Here is a 25,817-nt window from a genome sequence, read left to right as displayed (position 1 = left end):
AATTTTCCTGTGTTTTTCATTGTAAGTACCAAAGCCTGGTTATCTTTCAGCTTAAACAGAGCATGGTAGAGTCATCATCTCATTCAGCAGCTTCCCCACCTCCTCTTTCTGTGTGCCAAGCACCAGCTAAGATTTGCTTCATCGTGGATATGATCTTCGAGCACATCAGGGAAAGCGGTCAAGGAACCCTTGCTCTTTAGCGTCCAGGCAACTAGCTTGAAATGCGTCTCCAGAAAACCTCTTTTTTGTTTCCCTTTTTTCTCCCACCAGCACTTCAACACTGTTTAGAGACCTTGTAGCAGCTGGCATCTTTGTCCTTGGCAGACAAGGCGCCACAGTGTACCCCATGTGTGTTGGTCAAATCCATGCAGGACACCTGATCCCTTTGGGCCAGCACTTTTCTCAACCACACTGTTCCTGGAAGAGCCATGTGTCACCATAGCCTTTGGACCCTGGACATGGTTGAGGTGCAGCAAGACACAGCAGCTGCTCAGGAGTAGATACAGATATCCCTGTCAAACTGCCTTGGTTTTAGCTGTAGGAGCACCTTTTGTGGTGCAAAGCCATGTTTTCTCCCTTGTGACCACAACCTGCGGACCCCTGCTGCCTGCAGCCCCAGCCCAGAGTGATGGGAAGGGGCACCAGGCCCAGCGCAGGTGTATTTGGCTGTGCCTTGGGCAATGCAGAGCTGAGAGGAGCTCACCCCAATGGTCTTGGGGGTGCTCTGACTATGGCTGGGGCTGGAGGGTATATGGAGGATGCTCGGGGGCGGGGGGGAGGTGACTCCGGCCCCAGGGCCTGGGTGCGACAGGCAGATACTGCCGGTCACACCACACCCCACACCCCCCCATCCCCAGCACTGACAAGGAGCCAGGGGTGGCTTTGTCCAGCGCAGGCTGCATAGGTCTGCACTGACCCCCCGTGGCTGTGGCACAAACAGCCGTTCCCGCAGGCTGACACCCTCACCCATCCAGCCCGGCCTCCGGGGACAGTGCCACTTCACCGGTGCCTGGTTTGCTGGTCCCGGCTCTGCCACGCGGGTACCTCACCGTGTGGAGGGCTGGGCTGGCTCCCTGCCCCACAGGACCTCCAGGATTTATGTGGTGCAGGCTCAATGCCACAAGCCTCGATTTTCAAAATCCTTTTGAGCCCAGGCTGCCAGGACCGTGTGCGTTACCGGCTACTGCCTTCCCCTCTGGGTGTGTTGAGGGGGCCCAGTGTGCGTGCTGCCGCAGCTTTGTACCAAGTGCCCCTTGTCATGCTGTTTTCTGTGATGATCCTTTCACTCCTCTGAGTTGCTGCCAGCAGAAGTAGTAGCACCCATTTCCATCTGGTGTATGATGCTGCATGAGGCTCTGTTTGAAATTAAGGTTTTCCAATAGACACCATTTTCTCAGAGGCCCAGCCCACAGCCCAAAGGATGTCACCATTGCTTAGCTCCATCCCCTCCATTCTGTATTTTGACAAATGGTTACCTGGATTGACTATGTTCTTTCCTTTGTTTTTCTACTTGGCATACCCACTTGCTTCTCCACTCTGCTGTCTCCTTCCAGCACCTTGGTCATGTTAGGCCTTTTTGCAATGTTAAAGTACCCTTCAGCACCCTGTGAGCCTTAATTCAGAAGCTTTTCCCAGTTTGTTTTTATAAAATTGCCTTTCTGAAGTGTACCTGTCAGTTCCAGCCACCTCTTGCCCTCTGCGGTATGGCCAGGCTCTGGGTGCCACGAGGCTCTTTTGGAGCTGTTGAAGCTCTCAGCATGGTCCCCAGGCCACTGCCAGCTTTTCCCCATCGCAGCTACTGCTTCTAGTTTCCTGCTGGCAAACTTCCCCGGTTCCTGCAGTTCCCCTTTGAGGATGTTCGACGTGACTGACAGATTTCTCTAGCTCTCTCCCAACAGCCTTTGAGTGCACTGCAGTCACTGCCCTTCAGGGACTCATCAGTGATAACAGTGGGGTGCAGGTGTCCTAGGCAGCACAGGGGTAAGCTGACGATGCTTATCCTGCCAGGTCTGGAGCCAGCAGCAGCCAGGGAGCAGCTATCTGCCTGGGAACCGTGGTGTGCCCCTCTTCAGTTTCCTTCCATTTTGTCTCTGATCACAGCTGCACCCACATGCAAAGGCTGGCACTCTAGTTCCAGCATCATGTTTTAGAGGAGCACGTATCTGCTCTTGCTCTGGTTGCTTATTTTTATGTGCCTCGTTAAAGCAGCTCTTTACTGCTTCCCACACGAATGTTGTCACCTCCCGTCCTAGCCTCTAGTGAAGACTCAGGGGTTTTATGATTCCAGCCCAGGGATGAATCATCTTGTCTTTAGCCCCACTGCTTGGTAGCTGCCTTTAGCACCCCTCTCCTACCTCTGTCACGTGGGTACCTCTGTGGTTCCCCCCCCCAGCACAGCCCCTGGGAGCCTTCGTGGACAGAGACCCTTTGCTCCTCCCTAGAGCCTGCCAGAGACTGCCCTGATACTGAGTGAGAACTGGCACTTCTGCGCCCAGCAGGAAAGATACAGGTTTTTGTTTCTGTGTTGGCTTCCCCTCTCACGCCTCACAGTGCTCTCCACAGCTTGAGTTTCAAGGTCTCCTTTCCTTTTTGGAGGCAAGTTGCTTTGGCTGCCTTGTTCCCCTGATCTTTCAGCCGTTCTGGAGATTGCTGTTTTTTTCTGGACTAGGAATCATAGAATCATAGAACCACAGAATGGTTTGGGTTGGAAGGGACCTCAAAGATCATCTAGTTCCAACCCCCCTGCCATGGGCAGGGACACCCTCCACTAGACCACGTTGCCCAAAGCCTCATCCAACCTGGTCTTAAACACTTCCAGGGATGGGGCTGCCACAACCTCTCTGGGCAACCTGTTCCACTGCCTCACCACCCTCACAGTAAAGAATTCTAACATCTAATCTAAATCGACCCTCCTTCAGCTTAAACCCATTACCCCTTGTCCTGTCACTACACTCCCTCATAAACAGTCCCTCACCATCTTTCCTGTAGGCCCCTTCAGGTACTGGAAAGGTGGAATTAGATGTCCCCAGAGCTGCCTTTTCTCCAGGCTGAACAATCCCAACTGTCTCAGCCTGTCCTCATAGGAGAGGTGCTCCAGCCCTCTGATCAGCTTCGTGGCCCTCCTCTGGACTCGCTCCAACAGCTCCATGTCTCTCTTGTACTGGGGCCCCCAGAGCTGGACTGTGACTGGCACTCGTCCTCTCCCTCAGGTCTATGCCTGTTTCGATCTTAGCCTATCTCCAGAGATCTAAGCGCCTCCCTATCTTCCAAAATACATATATTTACAATAAGCACTTAAAAGTCAGAGTGGAAATACACTGAAAAACCTTCCCTGTATAGCTAACACCTAAATCAATTAGAAACAAGCTCAGAGTTAAATGCAGTAAGCTGCTCAGGCTGACAGAAGAGCATTTGCAGAGAGGCATGTCCACCAGGGTAAGGGAAACCTTTTGCCTTCGCTGGCCTGGTTTATCTGCATGCAAGCCCCCAGCTGTGCCCAGCCCCATTCTGTCGATGTCCGGTTGACCTGGAGCTGGAGCTCCCCAGGATCCCGCAGAGCAGTACGGCTGGGTGCCAGGTCAGAGAGGTGCATGAGTGCCCCTGCCTGCTCCACCAGCAAGGACCCAGCAAAGGAGAGGCCCTGGTCCCTCCGGGTGGGCAGCCAGCAGGCAGGACCCTTGCCAGTCCAGGCTTTCCCGGGTGCCCCAGGTTTTCCTGAGGCCTCTCCTGGGCTGCGGCAGGGAGCACCCATGGCCCTGGGGAGTCTATGGGGGGCAGGGAAGAGGGGCCGGGGCAGGAGGAGGTTGTGAGGCAGGAGGCTGGCTGGAGGCGGGGGTGTAGGGGGTGTGCAAGATGTGGCCCAAGGGCGGGAGCTGATGGGGGCGGGAAGGGAGCGGGAGCGGGAGGGTGCCCGGGCGGGCGGCAAAAGCGGCGGGGCCCCCGGGGTTGCCGGGGGAAAACAGGCAGAGGGGACCGGAGCAAGAAGGAGCGGCGGGCGGTGCCGGGCGGTGCTGGGCGCTCTGGTCAGGCGGGGGCCGCCGCAGTCCCCGCCCGCCCGCCCGCCGGGAGGGGCTAAGCCCCGCCGCCGCCACCGCAGAGCCGCCGCCGGGGCGCGCCGGGCGATGCCGCGCCGGGCCCGGGGCCGCCGCCGGGGCCCCGCAGCCACCGCCGCCGCCGCCGCTCTGACCCGACGCCCCGTGGAGCCGCCCGAGGTAAGCGCGGCCCGGGCGGGGAGCTGCAGGCTGCGGGCCGCGCCGGCCCCCCCCTTAGGTCGGGCCCCCACGGCCGACGGGCAGGGCCTGCCGCCTCCTCCCCTCCCGGTGCCCCGGACCCCGGCCAGGCCCAGACGGTGCGGGTTGGCTGCGGGCTGGCGCCCCTCCGCGGGCGGGTGCCCGGGACAGGCAGGGCCGGGGACACCCCGGCACCCCTGGACACCCCAAGGGGACGCGGCCCGCGGTGAGTTGCGCTTTGCCGTGTCGGGAGGCAGCGTGCGGGGTGGCCGCGCTCTGGCCCCCCGGGCGGGTGTGGGAGCCCCCGGTCCCTGTTGGTCAGGTGGGGCAGCCTTGAGCTGGGGCCGGGGCTGTCTCCGGCTCCTCCAAAGGTTTGAGGCCGCGGGGTGAAACACGGGGCAGACCCCAGCTGTGTAGCACGCTCCAGATGTGCCACATTCCACCAGTTCCCCGTGCCCGCCAGCCTCTGATCTCTCTCCATTAGAAGCACCTGTGTCTGGCAGGCTTAGGCTTCACTGCCTGCCTCAACGTGCCAGGATGCTTTTGGGCCCTGGGATGCACGACTGTGCGGGATGCTTGCTCCCTCGGCCAAAAAGCCAGAGTTCGGGTAGTTTGTGCCCAGGGCCCTGTGCAGTCAGTGTCTGCACCAGGGGCAATGATGTGCAGGGTGTGACCATTAACCACGCCGCCACCATCCTGCTCCCAGGTGCTTGCTCCACAGTCAAGTACCACCCGCACGCTGCCTGCCAGGTGACCAGGATGGTGTCCCAGGGTCCCTCCGTGGCCCAGGTGTGACTGAGTGGACTCTGTGTGGGCAGCCATCGTGCAGCACTGTGCAATCAGCAAGGCCAGCTTCATCCTCCATTTCAGCCGGGGGGCTGGCTCCCTTCCAGAGCAGCTGTCGAGCCCTGCCGGGCGAGGCCCCGGGTCCATCCTTCCTCCGTCTCTGGCAGCCCGCAGCTGTACTTGGCCATGGGGAGGGAGCCTGACAGCCCCGGTGCCATCTGAGGCAGGCGGGGTGCTTTTGGGGCCCGTGCTTTGCTGTGCCCCAGCCTGGGAAGGCTGAGCAACCAGCTGAAATTGAGGGCCTGTTGCGGAGCTCCTTCTGTCCTGGAGCTGTGGGCTGGTGCTGTCTTTCCTTGCTTTTGGTTTATCATGCTGGGGCAGGGTGGGCATGGGCAAACCGCTGTAGGCAGAGCTCTTGGGGAGCATAAGGCTGAAGGAAACTGAAGATATTGGGCCGATTTCTTCCCACCCACCTCACAGGACAGCCAGGCTAAAAATAATCCTTCACCTCATGCTGTACATGAAAATAAAGGAGTCTAAAAAGAGAGTGGTCCTGGATCATAGCAGTTAAGGACCTGCTTGGGTTAAAAGCTTAGATACGGTCTTACATGCCTTGGGGAGGGGAGACTATAACCAGTGCCACTGGCTGGGAAATGCCATGGAAAATAAGGTATGTACCCTTCACAATGGCAGAGACTAACCAGAGTGATGAGCTACTGGAAGAGGCAGTAGCATCCCAAGTGCTTGAAGGCTGTCCAGCCTGCCCCACCATATCCCCACGTGCAGCCCAAGAGCTGGGTTTCAGCCAGTATGTGCCACCAGTATGTGCCACCAGCATGGCCTGGCCAGGAGTCTCAGGAGCACTTTGGCTAGCAGTCTGCAGGTTTGGAACAAACCAGGCACATAGGATGGGAGAAGAATCTATGAAACACACAAACACGCATGTGCATGCACATACCCCACCCCACCCCCACCCGTTCTTTCAGCCTTCCACAGTTGTTGTTTGGGGGGAGGCGGGGCAGAAGGGAGGCATAATCCCAGCAACTCCCTGACAGCCCTGCCTGTTTCTCTGTACAGAATGGTTCCCCCACCGCCTGTCAGCAAGCCCCACGTGTGCCTCTCCACAGTGCTCATCATGACCAGCCTTGTCCTCATGGATGCCTACCTGGTGGAGCAGAGCCAAGGCTCCAGGAAGCTGGGCATCTGTGTCATGGTGGCAGTGGGTGATGTGTGCTTCCTACTGGTGCTCCGCTATGTGGCCATCTGGGTTGGAGCAGAGGTAAAGACAGCTAAGCGGGGCTACGCCATGATCCTCTGGTTCCTGTATGTCTTCGTTCTGGAGATCAAAGTCTACTTTGTATACCAGAACTATAAAGCTGACCGGAAAAGCCTGGATCTCATAGCCCGCAAAGCGCTGACCTTGCTGCTCTCCATCTGCATCCCAGCCCTCTATGTGTTGTTGGTGGCCACAGAGCACATGGAGTACGTCAGGACATTCAAGAAGAAAGAAGATCTCCGCAACCGCCTCTTCTGGGTTATTGTGGACATGCTGGATGTGCTGGACATCCAGGCCAACCTGTGGGAGCCCCAGAAGAAGGGGCTGCCGCTCTGGGCTGAGGGCATCATGTTCTTCTACTGCTACATCTTGCTCCTGGTTCTCCCTTGTGTGTCCCTCTGTGAGATCAGCATGCAAGGAATCGGCATCATGCCGCATCGGATGATGCTGTACCCCATGCTGAGCATGCTCACTGTCAACATCACCACCATCTTCATCCGAGGCAGCAACATGGTCTTCTTCAGGGACGCACGGGTCTCCAGCATCTTCATGGGCAAGAACATGCTGGCCATTGGGCTGAAGGTCTGTACATTTGTGCAGTACCAGCGGCACCGGCACCACGCGCTCCTGGGGCCAGACCTGGCCCTGCAGCACAGCGGCCAGACCCAGCCCTCCCCAGGGCTGCACAAGTCCCGGGACCAGTCTGCCTGCCCAGAGGAGCTGGTCCACGACAACACATGACGAGCCAGCGGGAGCAACAGCCATGGGCACTGCCATGCCTGGCCATATCTGCAAACCCAAGGCGGGCCGTTGAGCTCCCCGACTGGACAAAGGGCAATGACCCTGCTCCCTCCCTCCCTCCCTGGACGAAGCTGCTCCAGTCCCTGAGGTGAGAGCCCCCTGTAGCAGCCTACATAAGGCTGCAGAGCAGTTTGGGACCTCAGCATCCCACCGCATGAGACAGGCAGCAGGGCAGAGCGGCGGCGGAGGCCAGGTTTGCCTGCCACACACCACGTCTGGCTGGGGCCAGGCTGCCCTACCCTGCGCCGGGCTCCCCCCATCAGTGCTCCCCACACAGCACTGCCCTCTGGCCAGCCAGGGCTCAGGCCAGGGGGCTGCACAAGGGACACTGCAGGTGACCTGCTCCGCTGTGGTGGTTGGCCCTGGCTCCAGCTTGGCAGCAGCCTGCTCCCCACTATGTGAGCTGGGGTCCCCATGCTGGGGGAGCGAGGCCCAGGCCCCCCCCTGCCTGTCACCCCTCTCAGCCAGCTGCAGAGGGGGTGACTGGTGTTTTTTTTTCATATCTCCCTCTTTGCAATAAAAGACCTGAGCCCTGCAGCCTCTTCATGTCTGTGTCCCTGCCAGCAGGCAGGTCCCTCCAGCTCTCATGGGTGCCTGGATGTCCCGCTGTGGCTGCAGAGCGCATCTAGAGCAGGTGGCTCAGTGACCACCCAGGCCTGGATCAAGTATCCCAGGCACCTGGGTCTGAAGCCATTCCTCCTGGCCAGCAGTTGGGAAGAGGAGAGGCAGGTCCTTGTGGGAGTCTGGTGGGTTCTGAGGGTGTCACTGGGAAGCTTTGTCAGTCACCACTGCCTGGGCAACCAGTTGCTGTTATGTCAACTGGTGCCAGCCATGCCCAATAGCTGCCCTCCCCAAGAACACCCATAGCCAGTCCCCACACTCTACCTGGAGGACACCGGAGGAGATTCAGCAGAGACACACTGCCAGGACAGCATTAGAAACAGAAGGAAAATAACCCAACTGACTCCTTGAGGCTAGGAGGCCATGGGGAAGAGCAGCTCCCCTGGCCTCTCTGGAGATGTTGGAAGCATGTCTTCCTATTGGAACTGGTGTTGCCTTGCTGCCACCTGCCCCAACACCCAGTGCCACCACAACTCTGGCTGAGCTGGGCAATGCCCCAGGGCTTCCCCTGCTGCAGGATACTGGGCCCAGGAGCCACAGACAGGCCAGTGGACTTGTTCCTCACCACTAATGTGGTGAACAGAAGCAGGTGACATGCCAGTGAGGATGTCCTCCTTGCAGGCAGGCACACAGGTGTCAGCACAAAGGAGCCATTTGGCTCCAGAGGGGCAGGAGGGGAAAACAGGACCACTTAGGGGGTGCACCAGGTTTGCTCACTACAGGGCAGGACCTACCAGCCGCTGGGGTAGGGACAAAGGGACTCAGGAATGCTGCTCCCACGTGGCCCGTCAGCAAAGCCCTGGCAGCACTGACCCAGGGTGAGCTACCTCCAGTCTGTCCAGGCCCCAGTCTTCTTGCGTTAATGTACAGGTGGAGGTTGGTTCAGCTTTGGATTAAAAATTGAGCATAAAACAGCAGACCAAAGCCACAAAGGGGCCAGGACAGCCTTAGGCTTCGGTGCTGCCACACTGCTCCCAAGGTGACTCCTCTGAAGGCACGAGGATGCAGCAGGCTCTGCCTCCCACATCACAAGGCAAGGAGGAAGAAGCTGGGCACAGTGCAAAGCAATAAGCCACAAGCAGGTTAAAGGCAGCCCAGAATTTCCATGTGGTCTCTACCAAAGGTGGTCCATCCCATTTCTACCGCCTTCCCCCAGCTACACTAAAACCTGTCACCAGAGCAAAACTGTCACCCACAGGAACTGCAGTGGAGGCAGATGCTTCAGCAACACCCTCAGGCAGGCATGATGGAGTTGCTAATCATTCCATTTCTTGCTCATTGCAAGGCCTTTCCTCAGGCCCCCAGACCAGCTGCCCACCCGCACACAGCAGGGCTGCGCCCAGGGAGCACTCTGCCCTGCAGAGCTGAGGCTCTCCCCCAGCACACACTCTGACCTGTCAGAGATCAACTGAGTCACGGCCACATCATCTCACCTGCACAGCCACAGGAGACGGGCAGTCACGAGTGAGGAGAAACGAGAGCTGGTGGTCAACTGTAATGTTGCGAGACAGGTATTAACTTAGTCAAAAGTGTTTGAACTTATTGAACAGCACCAACACTGGGAATAAAGGAAAACAGGTATTTTATTTCATACAGAATCAGTTTCCTAGAAGCACCTGTAGACACCACCTTGAGAAGCCAAGAAGAGAGGCAGCAGTACCTGAGCACAGCCAGCAGCATACCCTGGCTGCGAGGAAGGGGGGCTGCGTCACCAGGGTGCAGCCCACACAGAGGGGTGTGAACCTCTCTCCTTTACTCAGCACTTTGAGACTACATCCAGATACTGCATCCAGGCTGGGCCCCCAGAAGAGAGATGGTGGTCCTCTGGGCTGACTCCAGTTGAGTATGTGAAAGTCATCAGAGGCTGAAGCACCACAAGGAAAGGCCGAGGGAACAGGGTTTACACACCTTCAGAAAGAGAAGGCTTTGGAGAGACCTAACAGCACCCCTTCCCACCCATTCCCCTGACCTATGACAAGGCTACTGAGAAGACAGAGCCAGGCACTTCACTGAGAACAAGACAATGATTATGGACTAAAACCAGGCAGGTTTCCTGGAGGAAAAAAAAAAGTTCCATGTTGAGAACTTGAAGCAGCAGAGGGCAAGAGAGATGGTAGCATCTGTCCTCAGATATTCCCAGATGCAACTGAAGAAGCCCTGGGCAACCTGGTCTGAAGTCAGTGCTAGCCCTGCTCTGCATAGGCATTGTACCTCCCACCTGAGATCCTTTCCCACCTGAGCTGGTGTCTGATAAGACCTGGAGCAGAGCCAGCAATGTGGGGTAGGGCTCATGCTTTCCTCGCTAGAGGAAGAGATGAGCAGGGACAAGGACAGAGACAGCTGTCAACACCACATACATCTGCATGACAGACCTGTCACCACCCAGTCATGGTGTAAATAACAAGTAAAGACGACATATCAGCTACAAAAAGCACTATTTCCTTCAGTTCAGCCTCTGCTCTCCTGCCTAACAGCATCACTGTACAGTCACAGGCAGATACTGGGAAGAGGGATGGCCATCTTCCAGGCCTGGCCAGGGCAGAGTGAATCCCAGTGCTAGACAACAGCATGTCTGTCCAGCAGTTACAAGTTCTTCTGTGAGGGCAGACGGCGCTTGTCTTTGATAGCATTCCTCTTCCTCTTCTTGTTCAGGAAGCTCTCCAGCTTTCCACTCCTCTTCAGCTCTGCATACTTCTCTGCTAGCTCCAATTTCCGCTTCTCAGCTGTAGAGAAGAGGGGAGCAAGGTTTTAAACTGAAGCCCAAATCATCTCTACAGACCCCTCCTCACCTCCTCCCTGGCTTGTCACTTGAGTACCAGCAGTAGAACAATCCCTCCACAGCTCCATAGGATATTGTAGACTACTCATTTCCAGTGCTTGGAGTCCTGTCAGCAGGACTCCCTCTAGGTCTTCCTGCAGCACATTCACACTGAGCACTTACATTTCTTTAGGAAGAAGGGTTTCTTTCCTTGCTTGGCCAATTCCCTCCGTTGTCTCTTCAAAGACAGCTCCCTCTCCCTCAATTTCTGCTGTTTTTTCTGTGCCTGTTCTTGCTGTGTCTGTACAGAAAGGATGGCCTGTGTCAACAAGTATCTAGGCAGACCTGAGGTCATGCATCCTCTCTTCTAGTACATTGCCTCACAAGAGGGGAGATGCTGCACTGAACTCACCATGCGGTTCAGAAGCTGCTGGAGTTTTTCCTTCTGCTCCGCGTTCCGGCATTTTTTCAGCTGCTTCTGAATCATCTGAAGAAGAGAGCAGAAAGTTGTATGACTGTCTGCTTGCCACCTCTACTTTGAAAGACCTTTGCAGAAGCTGCCCCTGCCAAGCAACATTCTTCTGGCCAAGGACAGGAACAGAGCATCACCTCCTTCTCCTGCTTCTTGATGCTGTCCAGGAAGCTGTAGGTCTTCATAAATATTTCAGGCTTATACTCTCCAGACAGGTCATCAAATCGAGGGTCTCTGTGAACCTGAAAGGAGGGAAGGCAGAGGTAAAAGCTGTGGCCAGGATTACCCTGTTAATAGCCTGCTAACTCTCCTCTCATGGATCAGACCTTGCCTTTTATTTTTTTTAACTAGCACCCACCATTGAAAACATCTGCAGTTGGCAAAGACTGAGTCCAATAATCAAGGTGGCAGTCCCTCACAAAGTCATCATGGCTGCATCCCGTCTACCAAGCAACAGATGTGCAAGTCTACCACTCAGAAGTAGCCAATTCAAGGAACAGGAGCATAAGCGCTGCCTCCAAACACCTGCAACTCCCAGACCAAGAGCTGGCTGAACATGTATTGTCAAGGTGATGGATTTGGGAATTTAAACTTATCTAGATTCTCACAGATTACCTGGGTTACGGCATACAAAAAGAGACAAAGAGAGATCTCTACCTGTGGAAATTAACGTATTAAGATGATCCAGCAATCATAAGTCAGTTATATTCAATTAGGAACGAGACGGACATTTGAACTTCCACTGTGATTAGCATTGAACAATGAGCATAGCTTGCAATACAATTGTCATCAGTGGCAGCTGTTACATCTTCTAGCAACACTTAGGTCTCAAATGTTCAAGTTACTCCTCAAGTTGTACATTACACAGTGAGCAGGTCATACAGAGAGCAGCCACTCCTACACCAAATCTCTTGTTCTCCCCAGAGACACGCTAGCACTACCTGTGCTCACCAGACAGCAGTCCAGCCTCTATCCTCCAGAAACAGCCTGTGTCATCTGCAGTAGTCCCATTACCATGTCTGTGCCCTATCAGCATCATTGAGGGAAGTCAGGTCCTGAACTGGGGAGGGGGAGCACCCACCTTCTTCGTAACAGAGACGACTTGTCGCAGAAAAGGTACAGGCTTCTTGGCAGACATTTCCAATGGCCTGGAAAAAAAAAAAAAAAAAAGAGAAAAATGTGCTTAAGAGGAGCAGAGGACAGAATGAGGCCCAGGCTAGTGTGTCAGGAGGTTAGCCAGACCCTCAGGAGAACATGACTGCACAGTGCCAAAATGGCAGACTCTCTCACTCAATCCTCACCGCAATACCTACAGAGACACCACTCAGTCAAGAACCAGACAGGGCTACTACAACCAAACGATCTATAAACATGTGATTAAAACAATCCTACATAAAACTCATGTAGGATCAAGTGAAAACCCGCCACTTGCGTCAGTAAATGCGCCATACTCAATTATTCCACTCCCTCTCCATGTTTTCATTCATCATGCAACAACCCTCTTCTATTCCTGGCCTGCCGACTCATCCACTCTTGACTAATACTTACACTGAAAGGTGAGACCAAAGTTGGGAATTTCTGCACTGACCTGGTAGTTACAAAGACAAGTCAGTTCTACTGTGGCCAGGCTCAGTGAGAAAGCATACCATGAGACAAGTAAAGAAAAGGTCAGCCCCCAGGAACGAGGGCCATACAGCTTATAGTACATATCTCAAAAGAGGCTTCCCAGTGAATCAGGACCATGGCGACAACCAATGAAGTAAACAGGTTCTCCTGCAACACAGGCCTTCAGAGCTTGATGCTTTACGTGTATGAGGGGGGCAGTATAAGGTGGGAGAACAGGGTATTACTCTCCCCATATTACTTGGATGCCATGTCCTGCAATTTGTCAGTACATCAGGTAAGTTAACAGAAACATGAAATGATCTGTGAACCACGCACTGAGAGTACCCACAACGTGGCATTATACCCACGTTCAGCAACGCAGTAACACTGAGGCAGGAGCATAAACAACCCTGCAGGCATAAGGAAGTTTTCCACATGCCACTTAGGGCAGCGTTCAGAGTATTTTTGTGCCCGCCGATGTGGCTACACCCCTGTACAATGCTCTCGAGTCAGCTTTATACAGCATTGCTGAAGCCAGCTTAGTTCCAGGGGATTTCCCTGAAGTCTTTTTTTTTTTTTCCTCTCTTTTAAGAAGCTCACTTCCATAACAAAAACATGAGAGAAACAGCATGTGGGATTTACAATGATGCATCACTTAAAGGATTAGGGGAATTAAATAAAAACAGAATTATGCAAACCATGTGGCGGAAATAGAGACGCTGTGTGAAGATGTTGCACTACACACAATCTCCCAGACTCTTGGGTAAAAGGTAAAGCAGAAACATTATTCTAATCAACTGTTTATGGCAGAAGAAACATGTATTCAGCAGAGATTCAGAAACAGGCTAGGAAATGTCAGTGTAACAAAGGAAACCTGTTCAAATTACTTAGATATGACTCTGAGGACTGAAAACCAGCTAACTACTGCAAATAAAGGCTAACAGTATAACAGTTGTTACCAGTGGGAGACTGTAAAAAAAAAAATCTCATAGTTTTTGTTGTGCCGAATACATTTTATAGTCACCACATCAATAGCAACTACAGAGTATGCAAATAGGAGATGTAAAGACCACTGAGGACAGGAAAAAGCTTATGATGATAAGTAGTGTAGAGGGGGAAAAAGGAAAATCAAAGACAAGCCACAGATGAGACAACAGAAGAAGGATGAATGAAATTCCAGAACAACTGGCTATCACTGCAACTCCAGCCAGCAGGAGCCAGGCAGAAGATGCTCACAAGCTGGAAGGGGTTTAGAAAACAGCAGCATAAATATTTCAGGGCCCAGGGAACACAGGTAAAGCACTGTCATACAGCTTAAAAGAGAAGCATAGCATGCTGTGGGTTAAAAATGCCTTAATATGGAGCGTGTAAAGGAATCGAGTGCCAATTTAACTGTTCAGTAACAGGTGGCTGTTGGGGATTTGAACAGCGTAGGATACTGAGAGCTCTGAAACAGCAACAGACCATTCCTAAACGAAATGCTATAGTGAAAGGCATTGTTGTGTAGCACATTAAAGGAGATCTACACCAGTTCCAAGGCAATGGCAACGCTGTGTAGAGCTCCCAGCGTAACTTCTGGAGTGCAGAGAACACACATGCACATTCTTCTGATCACAAAAGAACACCGTTACCCTTTCTTGCTTTGCTGCTGCTTCACTGTAGCTTTGGTAGGTTTTGCAGTTTTCTTCCCACCAGTCACCTGCTTGCACACTCTTGTATCACTCTGCACTCGCAGTAGTTCCTCAAAAGACATGTGAGATTGATCTGGAAGAGAGCACAGGGCACACCTGACCCAAACAGCTTCTCAAGGCACTTCCCACCCCCAAATTCCACTGAGAGGGATGTCTCAGAGACAGTGACACAAGCACAGTGGTGCCAGCCCTGTACAACTGCATTGTTGTTGTTCTCTCAGCCTTTGATTTCTCTCTCAATCGCTGCAGTCGTTAGCAGTAGTCTAGTCTCCCACTCTCCCCAACATGTCTTTGCTTCTCTCTCCACTCAGTAGCATGCACAAGACAAGTTCAAGGTTTTTATCTGGTACAGAGAGCGGTATGAGCTCTGCACTACGCTATATTTTGGCTGCATTGCAAATTCTGAGAGGTCACCTCTCAGTCCTAACTCTCGCTTTAACAGACTGTTCTTGTCCCATCACCTTTAAATTCATTATCACATCTCTCACACTGTGAAACCAGCCAGAAGGTGCAGGAAAACCGTGTGGCCTGTTCAGTCTGTCTGTTAAGACTCGGAGACAGTCTTTTCCGGCTGCACATCCACCATAGCTCTGCTAAGTCTGCAACAAAATGATTCCCACAGCAGAGCCTGTAAACTACTGAAATCCAGACATTCCACCTTCACCATCTCACTACCAGTAGGAATAGCTCATAGCTTGATTTACTGGGGGAAGAACAAAACCCCACAACACCAAAACACAGTTTCATATTCTAGCCCTGCTGTGAGATCCCCAGAGTGTTATTTACACTTTGTGTTTCTTAAAATATTCCTCCTCTCCTGACTGCTGACTAGAAGACCAACACAAACAACACAAGAAACAGCAAAACCAATTCTACCCAAAGTGCTGATGAATGCATAAGATATTTTTCTGGAATTTTCTGTTGCTATGTTTCTTCAATATCCCTCAGTGACGGTAATCTTAAACACTTCTTATAACCACAATGTAAAAATAATATCAACAATTCTTTCTGGATTTACACCTCTGGGTGTACAGAACTAGCAATCAGAAAACATTTAAGGCAGCACTTACATACGCTCATTCTGTTCTCTGGATGATGGTAGGGGCAAGAAGGAACAGGAGGGTTTGCACTGGCTCCCTTCTGAAGGAGAAAGTCTTGGTAACACCACCTGGGTGGCATCTACCTGCTCAACACCTCTGAGCGGTGACAGGCACGTGGCCTTTCTAAGCCTTTACAATACTACACATTTGGCACAAAACACCCCAGCTGTGGCCTAGCAAAACCAATCACATCCTGCCTGTGCCCACCAAAGCCACTCTATCACTCCTCTCCTCAGCTGGACAGGGGAGAGAAAATGCAACAAAAGGCTCGCGGGTCAAGATAAGGACAGAGAGAGATCATTCACCAATTACCGACACAGGCAAAACAGACTCAACTCAGGGAAAATTAATTTATTAGCAGATAGGGTAATGAGAAATAAAAAACAAACCTTAAAACACCCACTACTCCCCTCCCTTCTTCCCAGGCTTAACTTCACTCCCCATTTCTCTACCTCCTCCCCTCGAGTGGCACAGGGGGACAGGGAATGGGGGTTGTGGTCAGTTCATCACACATTGTCTCTGCTGCTCACTCTCCTCCCCTGCTGCAGCCTGGGGTCCCTCCCACGGGAGACAGTCCTCCACCAACTTCTCCAACATGAGTCCTTCCCATGGGCTGCAGTTCTTCACAAACTGCTCCAGCGTGGGTCCTCCATGGGGTCACAAGTCCTGCCAGCAAACCTGTTTCAGCATGGGCTCCTCTCTCCACGGGGCTACAGGTCCAGCTAGGAGCCCGCTCCAGTGTGGGCTTCCCGTGGGGTCACACAGCCTCCTTCAGGTGTCTCCACCTGCTCTGGCATGGGGTCCTCCACGGGGTGCAGGTGGATATCTGCTCCACCATCATCCTCCATGGGCTGCAGGGGAATGAATAGAGGAGCACCTCCCCCCCTCCTTCTTCACCGACCTTGGTGTCTGCAGAGCTGTTCCTCTCACATCTTCTCACTCCTCTCTGCAGCTGCTCTTCTGCAGAAGTTTTCTATACCCCTTCTTAAATATATTATCACAGAGGCACTACCACCGTTGCTGATAAAGCCCCTGGCCAAGGCTAATGGGACATGAGGGAAGCTTCATAGCATTTTCTCACAGAAGCCACTCATGTAGGCCCCTCCCCTCCCCACCCCCCCAAACCTTGCCATGCAAACCCAATACACTGCCCCACAACACGAGGTTTCTGCATGCTCTGCCAAATTCAGGAAGCAGCAAGGTCAGTCACATTGGCTCACAGCAAGGACTCCTCGTCCCCGTCACTCTCATCTTGGCAATAACCAAGACTTTCTGCTTCAGAATTTACTCACGTCATCCAGAAAACATAAAGAGCATACCGAAGAGCTGCCTTAAGAAATACTTTCTCTTCACTTGTTCTCACCCAGTGTCCTGGTTTTGGCTGAGACACAGTTAACTCTCTTTCTAGTAGCCAGTATAGTGCTGTGTTTTGGATTTAGTACGAGAATAATGTTGATAACACACTGATGGTTTTACTTGTTGCTAGGTAGTTGCAGTGTTTACACTATGTCAAGGACTTTTCAGCTGCTCAAACCCTGCCAGGTGCACAAGAAGCTGGGAGAGCACAGCCAGGACAGCTGACCTTAGGCTGGCCAAAGGGATATTCCCTGCCATATGGCATCATGCTCCGTATATAACTGGGGAAGCTAGCCAGGAGGTGCGACTGCTGCTCAGAAACAGACCAGGCATTGTTTGTTCCCCCCCCACCCCAATGTGGCGAGCAATTGCACTTGTACATCACTTGTTTTATATATATTATTATTCTCTTTTGTTATCTTATTAAACTGTATCTCAACCCATGAGGTTGGTGGGTTTTTTTCCATTCTCTTCTCCATCCCCTTGGGGGTGGGTGGGGTTGAGCAAGCAGCTGTGTGGTGCTCCGTTACCAGCTGGTGTTAAACCACAACATCCAGGAACTCTGCCCTGTCAACACTTGTTAGTCCTCTGAGGAGGGTGAAAGGAACATCATATATCCAGTTTGCCACACAAGGGACAAAGGAAATGTGAATACAGCACTACTTCATTACACTGCTTCCCCAAAACATCCTTCCAACTCACCTTACTGCAGTTTGATATCCTCTCTTACGTGGGCTCCCACAAACACCATCATCCCCTATTTTCTTAGGCATGATGGCACTGTCACCCTTTCTGATCTCCCTCAGGTTCTCCATCTTTCCCCACGTCACTCTTGTGCAATCACTTAATGCCTGCCTGCCCAGAACATGAAATCAGCTTCAGAACAAAGAACCACGCCCACATTCAGGTAAGAGCCAAGTGCCAAGCAGCCCAGCAATTTAAAGTAATCACACTGTTGGGGTTCACAGGGACTTAAGAAAACAAATAAATTCTAGGAGTTAGCCAAGAACATCTGCCATCATACTGTTCGAATTCAATGCAGATAGCTTTAGACTGCTGCATTATAGGAAGAATCTGTGCTAATTATACAAGTTACTGGGGTATAGAATTAACCACTATATAGGGAAATATTTGAGTATCACTGGATGCTCAAAGCATCACCAGACAGACAAATGAAAGACTGTGAGCAAAGACAGTCAAAAGGACAAAGAAAGCATTAAAGGAAAAGAAGAATGATGTAGAAGCTACTCTGACGTTTCAAAGACAGACAAGACACCATGTCATGGTTTAACTCCAGCCAGCAGCTGAGCACCATGCAGCCACTCGCTCACTCCCCATCCGTCCGCAGGATGGGGGGAGAGAATCAGAAGAGTGAAAGTGACAAAACTTGTGGGTTGAGGTAAAGACAGTTTAATAAGTAAACCAAAAGCCAGCTGCACAAGCAAAGCAAGACAAGAAATTCATTCACTGCTTCCCATCAGCAGGCAGGTGTTGAGCCATCCCCAGGTAAGCAGGGCTCCATCACGTGTGACAGTTACTTGGGAAGACAAACGCCATCACTCTGAATGTCCCTCCAATCCCTTTTCCCCCAGCCCCTTATACACTGAGCATGACATCACATGGTATGGAATATCCCTTTGGTCAGTTGGCATCAGCTGTGCCAGATGTGTCACCTCCCAACTTCTTGTGCACCCCCAGCCTACTCGCTGGTGGGGTGGTGTGAGAAGCTGAAAGTCCTCAACTGCTTGGCAACAACTGAAAACATCGCTGTGTTATCAACATTGTTCTCATCCTAAATCCAAAACACAGCGCTAACCAGCTGCTAGGGAGAAAATTAACTCTATCCCTGCCGACACCAGGACACACCACCACTTGCACTACAGTACTCCATTTGGCTGCAATTCCAAAACAGTACCATTAAAATAGCAAAGACTTACAAGATGTCAATAAAACAGAGATAAAGACACCATATAAAAAGATGGAACATTTTGCAAAGGATTAGAAAAGAGATTTGGTATAAATCAGACAAAGCGAAGGCACGCAGAGCTTCCCCTGATAGAATATTTCAATACTGGTACAGGATACCAGACCAGACTTGGCCACCCAAAACCTAATGGGGAAGGTGCTTTTCACACAGTAGTATCAGTCCATGAAATACATCTTACTATCTATTTGTAGGAGACTGAATTAGCCACTCACACTGATAAAAACATCATTTAATATCAGCATAAAAAAAAGAAGCCTATTTTGGGGCAGAAGTGAATGGACCACAGCTCATTGCTGGGCAGCAGATTTGGCAACCGTGTGTGAAAAGACTGCTGGCTTCCTGCTCCAAAGCGGCTGGTCCTGTCCACGGCCTCTGCACCAGGAGAGATCGTGATCCTTAAAAATCTGTGCTGATGGGTTCTCCATCAAAATACCTATTAAAAGACAGGATTACCTTCCCTTCCTTGTTTCTTGCATTCTTCCTTGACACTAATTTCCCAATTTTTTTTCCCTCCTAGAATATAATTTATCTTTTCTGTGCTGCCTCTGTGGTCCATTTCATCTTCACTTCTGCCATTTTTTTCCTTCCTCCATTATTTTATGGATTCTTTCCTCTTCTTTCCACCTCTTGCTAGACTACTGTTACCTGCTGATAACATGGGCATTTCCTGCTCACCAGCAGAGGCTCCCCAAGTTTCCTTTCTTCCTGCAGACTCATGTGACACATAGACACCTTACGCCTTTCTCAGCTGAACCTGTTGAGAACTCTACAACAAGCTGAGTACATCACAGAGTGTCCAGCATGCAAAAATAGATGGCCTAAGAAATGGCTCATATCTGCCCAGTCATTCCCCACTAAGACAAACTTAGTGCTGGACTCTAATATAACTACTTCTGTTCCAGAAATAAGATAACAGAGAGCCCTGACATATGGTAAAAGCAAAACTGCTGTTCCCGTTCACATCAGGCTGCACAAAGGAAAGGGTGACCGTCAGTGGTATTCTCTCTGAGCTTTGCTAGAGCTCACCATTAACAGAGGAAAACGAAATGGCTACAGATGGGGAGGCACCCCAACCACCACTGGAACCCCCTTCCTGAAAGCCTAGATGAGATGTGCCTCTCCCCCCACAAACACAGCAAGGAGATGCCTCTCACAAGACAACCAGTAGCTTCCCACACCTGCAACACATCGTGCTGGGCCATGCCACGCATTTAACACAGAGGTCCATTCCCTCACAACTGAGAGGGCCTTTCACATATTTCTCATACGGTTTTCATTCTCACCTTGATCATTCTTAGGTAAGGAAACCCTATTGCATATACTGCTGCAGATGAGAACAACCACCTCAATACACCGAGCCTAACCACCACCGCTGTTGCCAGAGCGATACACCACCTGTTTTTTCCAGGTTACCTGTCCCATCGAGGACCTTTCAAGCTACTGCATATCTAAGTTTGCACAGAGCAACTGTCCTTGAGAAGATGCACGAGGTCTTCCACACACAGGGAAAACGACTGGGGAGAGGAGAAAGAGGTCCCCGTAAGTTTTTGTTCGGGAGACCTCTCAAACAGGCCAAACCGAAACCCTGCTGTGGACGCCGAACTCAGCCTCTGAGCAGAGCGGGTGGGGGGGGGAAAAGCAGGAGAACGACGGAGCTGGAACACGGAAAGGGACCCAGCCGTCGGCCAATTCGTTCCCCACCGAACGGGCGGCCGTGACGCCCCCCACCACACCGGGAAATACGCTGCGGTCTGGGGGACGCCAGGGACCGAAGCCGCGCAGGCCGCACCGCCTCGCCCGGCCTCCGGACCCTCCGGGCGCCCCCGAGGAGGGGCGGCGAGCCCCGGGCTGGGGACCGCTGCCTTTCCCGGAGGACGCTCCCGCCTGAGCGGGGCGGCCCTTACCTCTCCCGCCAGCCGCCCCCTCCGCGCCGCTGCCCTCGGCCCCCGGGGGTCCCCCGCTGTCGTCACTGTCGTCGCTGCTGTCGCCGGAGCTCTCGCTCTCCGCCGCCTTCAGCCTCCCGAGGGGCTGCACCGCCTCTTCCTCCTCCTCCTCCTCCTCCGCGGCGGCTTTCCCCCATCCGGCCGCCTGGGCCCGCCGGGGCCGGCTCCCCGCGCCCTCCTGACGCGGCCGCATCACCACCCGCTCCCAGCCGCAACGCGCGGCACCAGAGCCCCGCCCGCCTGCCCCGGGCCCTCCGCCCCTCGGGGCGCCGCTTACAGACGGCCTCCCCGCTCCCCGCCCCCCCCCCGGGCCCGCCGCGAACCGGCGGCAGAGGCGGAAGGGAAAGCCGCGCGGTGAGGACGGAGAGACCCCGCGGAACCGGAAGTGGCGGTGCGGAAGAGCGGCAGAGCACCGTGCAGACAGGGCCAGGCGGGTGGCGGAAGTGACATTTATTGGTGCGGGCAGGGCACGTAGTGCGCGTGCGCGACGGGGGCTCCCGCCCCCTCCAACGCGTCGCCCAGGAGACGGGTCAGGGCGGTGCCGTGCGGGCCCGGGGGCAAGGCCTCGGCCTCGGGCCAGGGCCAGGCCGGAGAGGCGGCGGGCGGCGAGAGGCTGTCGGCCAGGGCGCGGAGCTGTGCGGCCAGCAGGCTGAGCTCCCGTCCCGGCGGCGGGGCGGCGACAGGCGCGGGCGGCGGCGCCGTGTTACGGGGCGTGGGGCGGTGCTCTCGGGCGCGCAGGTAGGCCGCCTCTTCCTCCCTGCAGCAGACGGGGGGAGTGAGGGGCGGCCCGGGGGCACGGCACGGCGCCACGGCACGGCACCGCTCTGCCCTCCTCCCCGTTTGAGCCCTCACCTGAGGCAGTGGCTGGTGCAGGTGATGACGTGGCCCCCGCCGTCCCGCCGCGCCGACACGCGGAGCCAGGCCCAGGTCCGGTCCCTGTGCAACACGCGCAGCACGGCCGTCCCCGATGCGGTCCCGGCCCCGAGCGCTGCGGGCAAGGGGCTGCGTTAGCCTACGGTAGGGCACGGCTGGCCCGGTTGCCAGGACAGAGTGGCACGCTGCCTGTGGACCCTGCGGGCGGCCCTCCTGGGGTCTGGGGCCCCAGCGGGACAGAAGCCACAAGTATTGGAGTCAGGTCCGTAACAGTCCTGCTCTCAGGAAAAGCTGGGGCTCCAGTAGGCTTGTCTCTGCACTGTGGCAAAGTAGGGTGCCCACGTTCCCAAGTTTAGAAGCTCCCTGTGACCTCCCGGACAGTGTATGGGGTGTGTAACCAATTCTCTGCTTCATCCTTTTCAGAGCAGGGAACCACAGCAGGCAGAACTAAATTAATTTTGTTTCTATTGTCCCGGCCAGCCACATTCCCAGGGTAGCCAGACACGCACGTTCCCGGGCCTGACACTCACCCACAGCCCTGTGCTGGGCAGCTGCTAGGTCAGTGTCCTCAGGGTGCAGGAGGCTGTACCACGACTGACCGATCAGTTCCTCCTTGTAGTAGCCAAGGTGGTAGGTAACACTAGGGAAGACAAGGGGAGGGGGGAACTGAGTGCTTTGCAGAGTCTGCACCGTGTCAGCAAGGAGCAGCTGTTGCATGATGGAGGAGAGAGCAAAACAACAGGGGTACAGAAATGAGTTGCAAACAAAGGAGGGAAGAGGCGTGGAAAGTGTCTGGGGGAGTCTCACTGCTCACACAGGGTCCAGCCTGCGTCCCTCACGCAGGCATGGGGAAGGGAAATGGTCCTTGCTGTCCAAGATGTACAGCTGGTGTGAGCAGGCACCTCTCACCTCTCCGTAACATCAGTAAACGTCATGTCTAAGACATGTGTGCTCTGGAATAGGTTGTCCTGGGAACTGGCATCGCTGTCTGCAGGCAACCGCATGACTGGCGTGCAGAGGGCCAGGAAGGCTGTGGCGGAGGCCGACCAGCGCAAGGCTGTGAAGCGCCCACACACCGCCACAGCCCGATTCCCGCCATGCTGCAGCCGGAAGGTCTTGGACGTGCGCATCTCGCTGACAAATGTGACTTCTGCAAGGGAAACAAACCAGCCAGAGTTGGTCAGGGGCTCCCTCACTCCTCTCCCAGCAGGGCTGGCTAGCCCTGGCTCTCCGACCGCAGCCATGAAGGGCCAGAGCAGGGCAGCAGTGTCTGTGAGATGCCAGCTGAGGACTCCCTTACCCCTGCCGGGTTCCTCCTGGGCGAGGAGGAGCTTCTTCCGCACATCCTCACGTGCTCGCCCATCTAGAATGTCAAAGACCGTGTCCCCCTGGGCGAGCAGCTCCACCTGATAAAGAGAGGGCTGCCGTTGTAGACTGCGCCTGCCCCAGTGGGCCGTGCGCTGGCACTGCGAGCACGCAGCCTGCTGGAGCCACAGAGCAGCACCGTGCAGCAGAGGCACCAGGACAGGTCCAGGCACAGTGACCGCAGACACGCAGTGGGCAGGCCTTACCACAGAGAGGCCCAGGACCTGAGCCACGTTCTCCGAGATGTAGACCAGCTTGCCGTTGGCCGAGAGCACAAGCAGAAACCCTGGCAACAGGGAGAGCAGCTCTGTGCCGAGGGCGGGTCCTGCAGGAGGAGCCGAGTCTGCAGGGGGAGCGTAGGGTGAAGCGCTGTCTTGGGGGGCAGGAGCAGTGCCCCATATGGACCCAAGCTAGCACGGGGTGCAGCAGTGCCATGGGTACCTGGAGGGAACATCTGAGCCCCCCGCAGCTGGAGGCACACCAGGGCCATGGTGTGGAGGTAGGAGAGCCGCTCCTTCTCCCGTGCGGAGATGGGCAGCAGGGAGCGCAGCGCCTGCAGCTCTACGTTAATCTGGTCCCGGCGAGCCTTGGAGGCACTCTTGGTTGATCTGCAAAACCAGCCATCTGGGGAGACGTGCCCAGGAAGGGAGAGGGACACCATTCCCTGCCCGCTGCTACAGGGATGTCCTGCATCTGCCTTTACTCTTCAACCACCTGAAATCCCTCTGCCCCTACAACCTCCCTCGCTTCCACCCTGTGCGCCGGCTGGCAGCCCCACCGTCCCAAGCTGGTGCCAGCCCATTGCAGGGGTCATTGGGCACTATGCAAACTGGCCCAGGGCTCTCCCCAGCAAGGGGAGGGCCGTCACAGCCCCGTAGGCAGGAGGTAGTAGGGAGCTCACCTGAACGGCTTCAAGGCAGCAGGCGCCTGCTTGCCCCTCCTGGGCAGGCAGCTCATCTCTGCCTGCAGAGGCCTGTGGCAGTGGCTGCAGAAGATGGTCATGGTGCCGGCACTAGGATGCTCGAAGCTGGCCGCACACAGCTGCCTCCTTTGCCTCTGGCTGCGTCTGAACCTGCTGACCCCACTGCTCCAAGCCTCCTTTTGTACCCTCCTGGGGCACAGGGGCCAAGCTGTGCATGGAGAGAGTTACCTCTCGTGACGCAACTCCAAACAGCTCGGGGCTATTTTTAGAAGGCAGGCTGCTAAAAATAGCCCTTGCAGCCGGCTGCAATCTGAGAGGGGAAGCAATAAAAGGAAGCCAGGGTCTTTAAAACAAACCTGGCTGCTCAGGAGGGGGTGATGATGAAGGTAGCAGGGATTCCCCCCATGGGGCACACATCCGCCCAGCTCCTGGCCCGCAGTTGTTGCCAGCCCAGCAGAAGGTCCAAGATGGACTGAAGGCCTGTGGCTAGTCCGCCCGCCTGGCAACTGCTCTCCACCATCACTGATGGCTGAGCCGGGTGCTGGGAGAGGGAGCTGGTATGCCAAGAAAATGCACTGGAGTCATCCAGACCACAGCGGTGAGCAGTGTCCCATCCCTGGGTCTGCAGCAGGGTCCTGGCAAAGGGAGGTCAGGGCCACAGCACCCCTGAACCCAAGGGAATCCTTGAAGGGGAGTGGGGTGCCTGTGACCCTCTCCCTGGTGAGCCCCTTTTCTTCCCAGAGAGGCCTTCTCCCCAACAGAGGTTTGCTCTCCTAGAGGCAACTGGCATGCGGCACTGAGCCTTTCCAGGGCCTCTTGTCTCTACTTGATGTCCCAGAGATTGTGATTCTCCCCAGAGAAGCCCCAGTGACAGCTGTTCACAGACAGAGCAAGGAGCACCTTGGGGAGCCTCTGTGCTCAGCACCACTCTGCCCAGTGCCGTGAGCCCAAGTGGTCTGCAGGCATTTCCTGGTGCCTGGCACCCTACAAGGAGAGTAAGCTTGGTGCTTCAGTGCTGGGCAAAGGGATGCCATGACAAAAAGCTTCTACTGTTTCATGGCACACTTTGAGAGACAACCTGTGGCTGAGGCAGCTGGTTGAGCAGGGGAGCTGGAGCAGCTGGACAATGCATGGGAGATGCCCACCCAGGCCTCACAGGTAACCTGCAGGTGCCAAGGACCACAAAGGCAGAGCCCAGGCTTGAGGTGCTCTCCCCGAGCCAGATGTGCCGTCAGCACACCCTGGCTCTGGTCAGGCCTCAGCCCTGCCATTGATGCTCCCACTCACCACAGCGAGGTGCTGCCAGTATGTGAAGAACAAGCTCTTGTTGCAGTTAGGGTGCCTTCTGTTCTCTTGCTGTGGGGTTTTCACTGCTTTCATACCACTCCTGGCTGCTCTGTTGCACCTGCATTGGCCACCTCCTGCACGCTGAGGAGCTCAGGCACCTCTGCAACCCCATGCTGCTGGACGAGCAGCACTTGACCTTGGTTACATGCCAGCTCTCAGTGCAGGGGAGATGGCCTGGGCCCTCTGCCACCCATTCCTGGAACACAGCCACCACCATCTCTCAGCTGCCCTCTGACTACATCTTTGCGAACACACTGAGCGCTTCCTTAGCTTTTCCTGCGTTAGGTCCACTAGTTGCTGCCGGAGCTTCTCCGCACATCAGACACCTCCACAGGAAAGGGCTCAGGCACAACCTCCTGTGCTGCCCAGGGAGGCTGCTCCAGACATCCCTCCACCTGCCTCCCTGGGGCAGGGAGCTGTGGGGCACCCACCTTCCTAAGGCAGCACAGCCCAGGAGACAGGCACCATCTTCCTCCCTGCCCTCTCGTAGGGCAGCACAGCCACGGGCAGGAGGCAGGCATGCCAGGGCAGTGCTGCTGTAGGGAGCCTTGCTCCCATTCCCCCACCCCAGCCACAGCCACCACAAGCCACTGGTGGCCTGCAGCTGTGCAGGAAAGCACCCAGTCCAGTCTCCCCTCCCACACCTCTCCCCCCCAGTTCACCTGCTAGGACACACAGAGCAGCA

The 25,817-nt window shown here is 54.7% G+C and overlaps 3 protein-coding genes across 3 annotated transcripts; 1 reads left to right on the top strand and 2 right to left on the bottom strand.

The window, feature by feature from the left end:
* Positions 1–3,951: 3,951 nt before the first annotated feature.
* LOC104639455 (transmembrane protein 121) lies at positions 3,952–7,641 on the top strand. Its single transcript, XM_075749527.1, has 2 exons — positions 3,952–4,211; positions 6,093–7,641. Exon 2 carries the CDS (start codon positions 6,094–6,096, stop codon positions 7,030–7,032), a length of 939 nt encoding a protein of 312 aa, XP_075605642.1. The 5' UTR covers positions 3,952–4,211; position 6,093; the 3' UTR covers positions 7,033–7,641.
* Positions 7,642–9,278: 1,637 nt separating this feature from the next.
* RRP36 (ribosomal RNA processing 36) lies at positions 9,279–20,879 on the bottom strand. The gene is made up of 7 exons (XM_075749546.1): positions 20,587–20,879; positions 14,180–14,312; positions 12,025–12,091; positions 11,081–11,185; positions 10,884–10,958; positions 10,655–10,772; positions 9,279–10,436 (listed from the first exon to the last, which is right to left on the bottom strand). Exons 1-7 carry the CDS (start codon positions 20,816–20,818, stop codon positions 10,297–10,299), a joined length of 870 nt encoding a protein of 289 aa, XP_075605661.1. The 5' UTR covers positions 20,819–20,879; the 3' UTR covers positions 9,279–10,296.
* A 196-nt stretch (positions 20,880–21,075) lies between these two features.
* NPAS4 (neuronal PAS domain protein 4) lies at positions 21,076–25,742 on the bottom strand. The gene is made up of 8 exons (XM_075750013.1): positions 23,765–25,742; positions 23,305–23,471; positions 23,070–23,206; positions 22,799–22,904; positions 22,408–22,648; positions 22,029–22,138; positions 21,478–21,613; positions 21,076–21,382 (listed from the first exon to the last, which is right to left on the bottom strand). Exons 1-8 carry the CDS (start codon positions 23,863–23,865, stop codon positions 21,076–21,078), a joined length of 1,305 nt encoding a protein of 434 aa, XP_075606128.1. The 5' UTR covers positions 23,866–25,742.
* Positions 25,743–25,817: the final 75 nt, after the last annotated feature.

This window comes from Balearica regulorum, chromosome 3 (assembly GCF_011004875.1).
Source record: "Balearica regulorum gibbericeps isolate bBalReg1 chromosome 3, bBalReg1.pri, whole genome shotgun sequence".
NCBI classification, from domain to species: Eukaryota; Metazoa; Chordata; class Aves; order Gruiformes; family Gruidae; genus Balearica; species Balearica regulorum.
This window is presented reverse-complemented; position numbering and strand designations above follow the sequence as displayed.

Excerpts from the sequence above, each read along its gene's own strand:
- NPAS4 (XM_075750013.1), bottom strand. The coding sequence starts at position 23,865 with ATGACCATCTTCTGCAGCCACTGCCACAGGCCTCTGCAGGCAGAGATG. Across the intron at positions 22,649-22,798 it reads CCAGGAGGAACCCGGCAGGG|AAGTCACATTTGTCAGCGAG; the intron begins GTAAGGGAGTCC and ends TTTCCCTTGCAG. Across the intron at positions 22,139-22,407 it reads TTTACTGATGTTACGGAGAG|TGTTACCTACCACCTTGGCT; the intron begins GTGAGAGGTGCC and ends TGTCTTCCCTAG.
- LOC104639455 (XM_075749527.1), top strand. The coding sequence starts at position 6,094 with ATGGTTCCCCCACCGCCTGTCAGCAAGCCCCACGTGTGCCTCTCCACA.
- RRP36 (XM_075749546.1), bottom strand. The coding sequence starts at position 20,818 with ATGCGGCCGCGTCAGGAGGGCGCGGGGAGCCGGCCCCGGCGGGCCCAG. Across the intron at positions 12,092-14,179 it reads CAGCAGCAAAGCAAGAAAGG|GCCATTGGAAATGTCTGCCA; the intron begins GTAACGGTGTTC and ends TTTTTTTTCCAG. Across the intron at positions 10,437-10,654 it reads ACCCTTCTTCCTAAAGAAAT|CTGAGAAGCGGAAATTGGAG; the intron begins GTAAGTGCTCAG and ends TCTTCTCTACAG.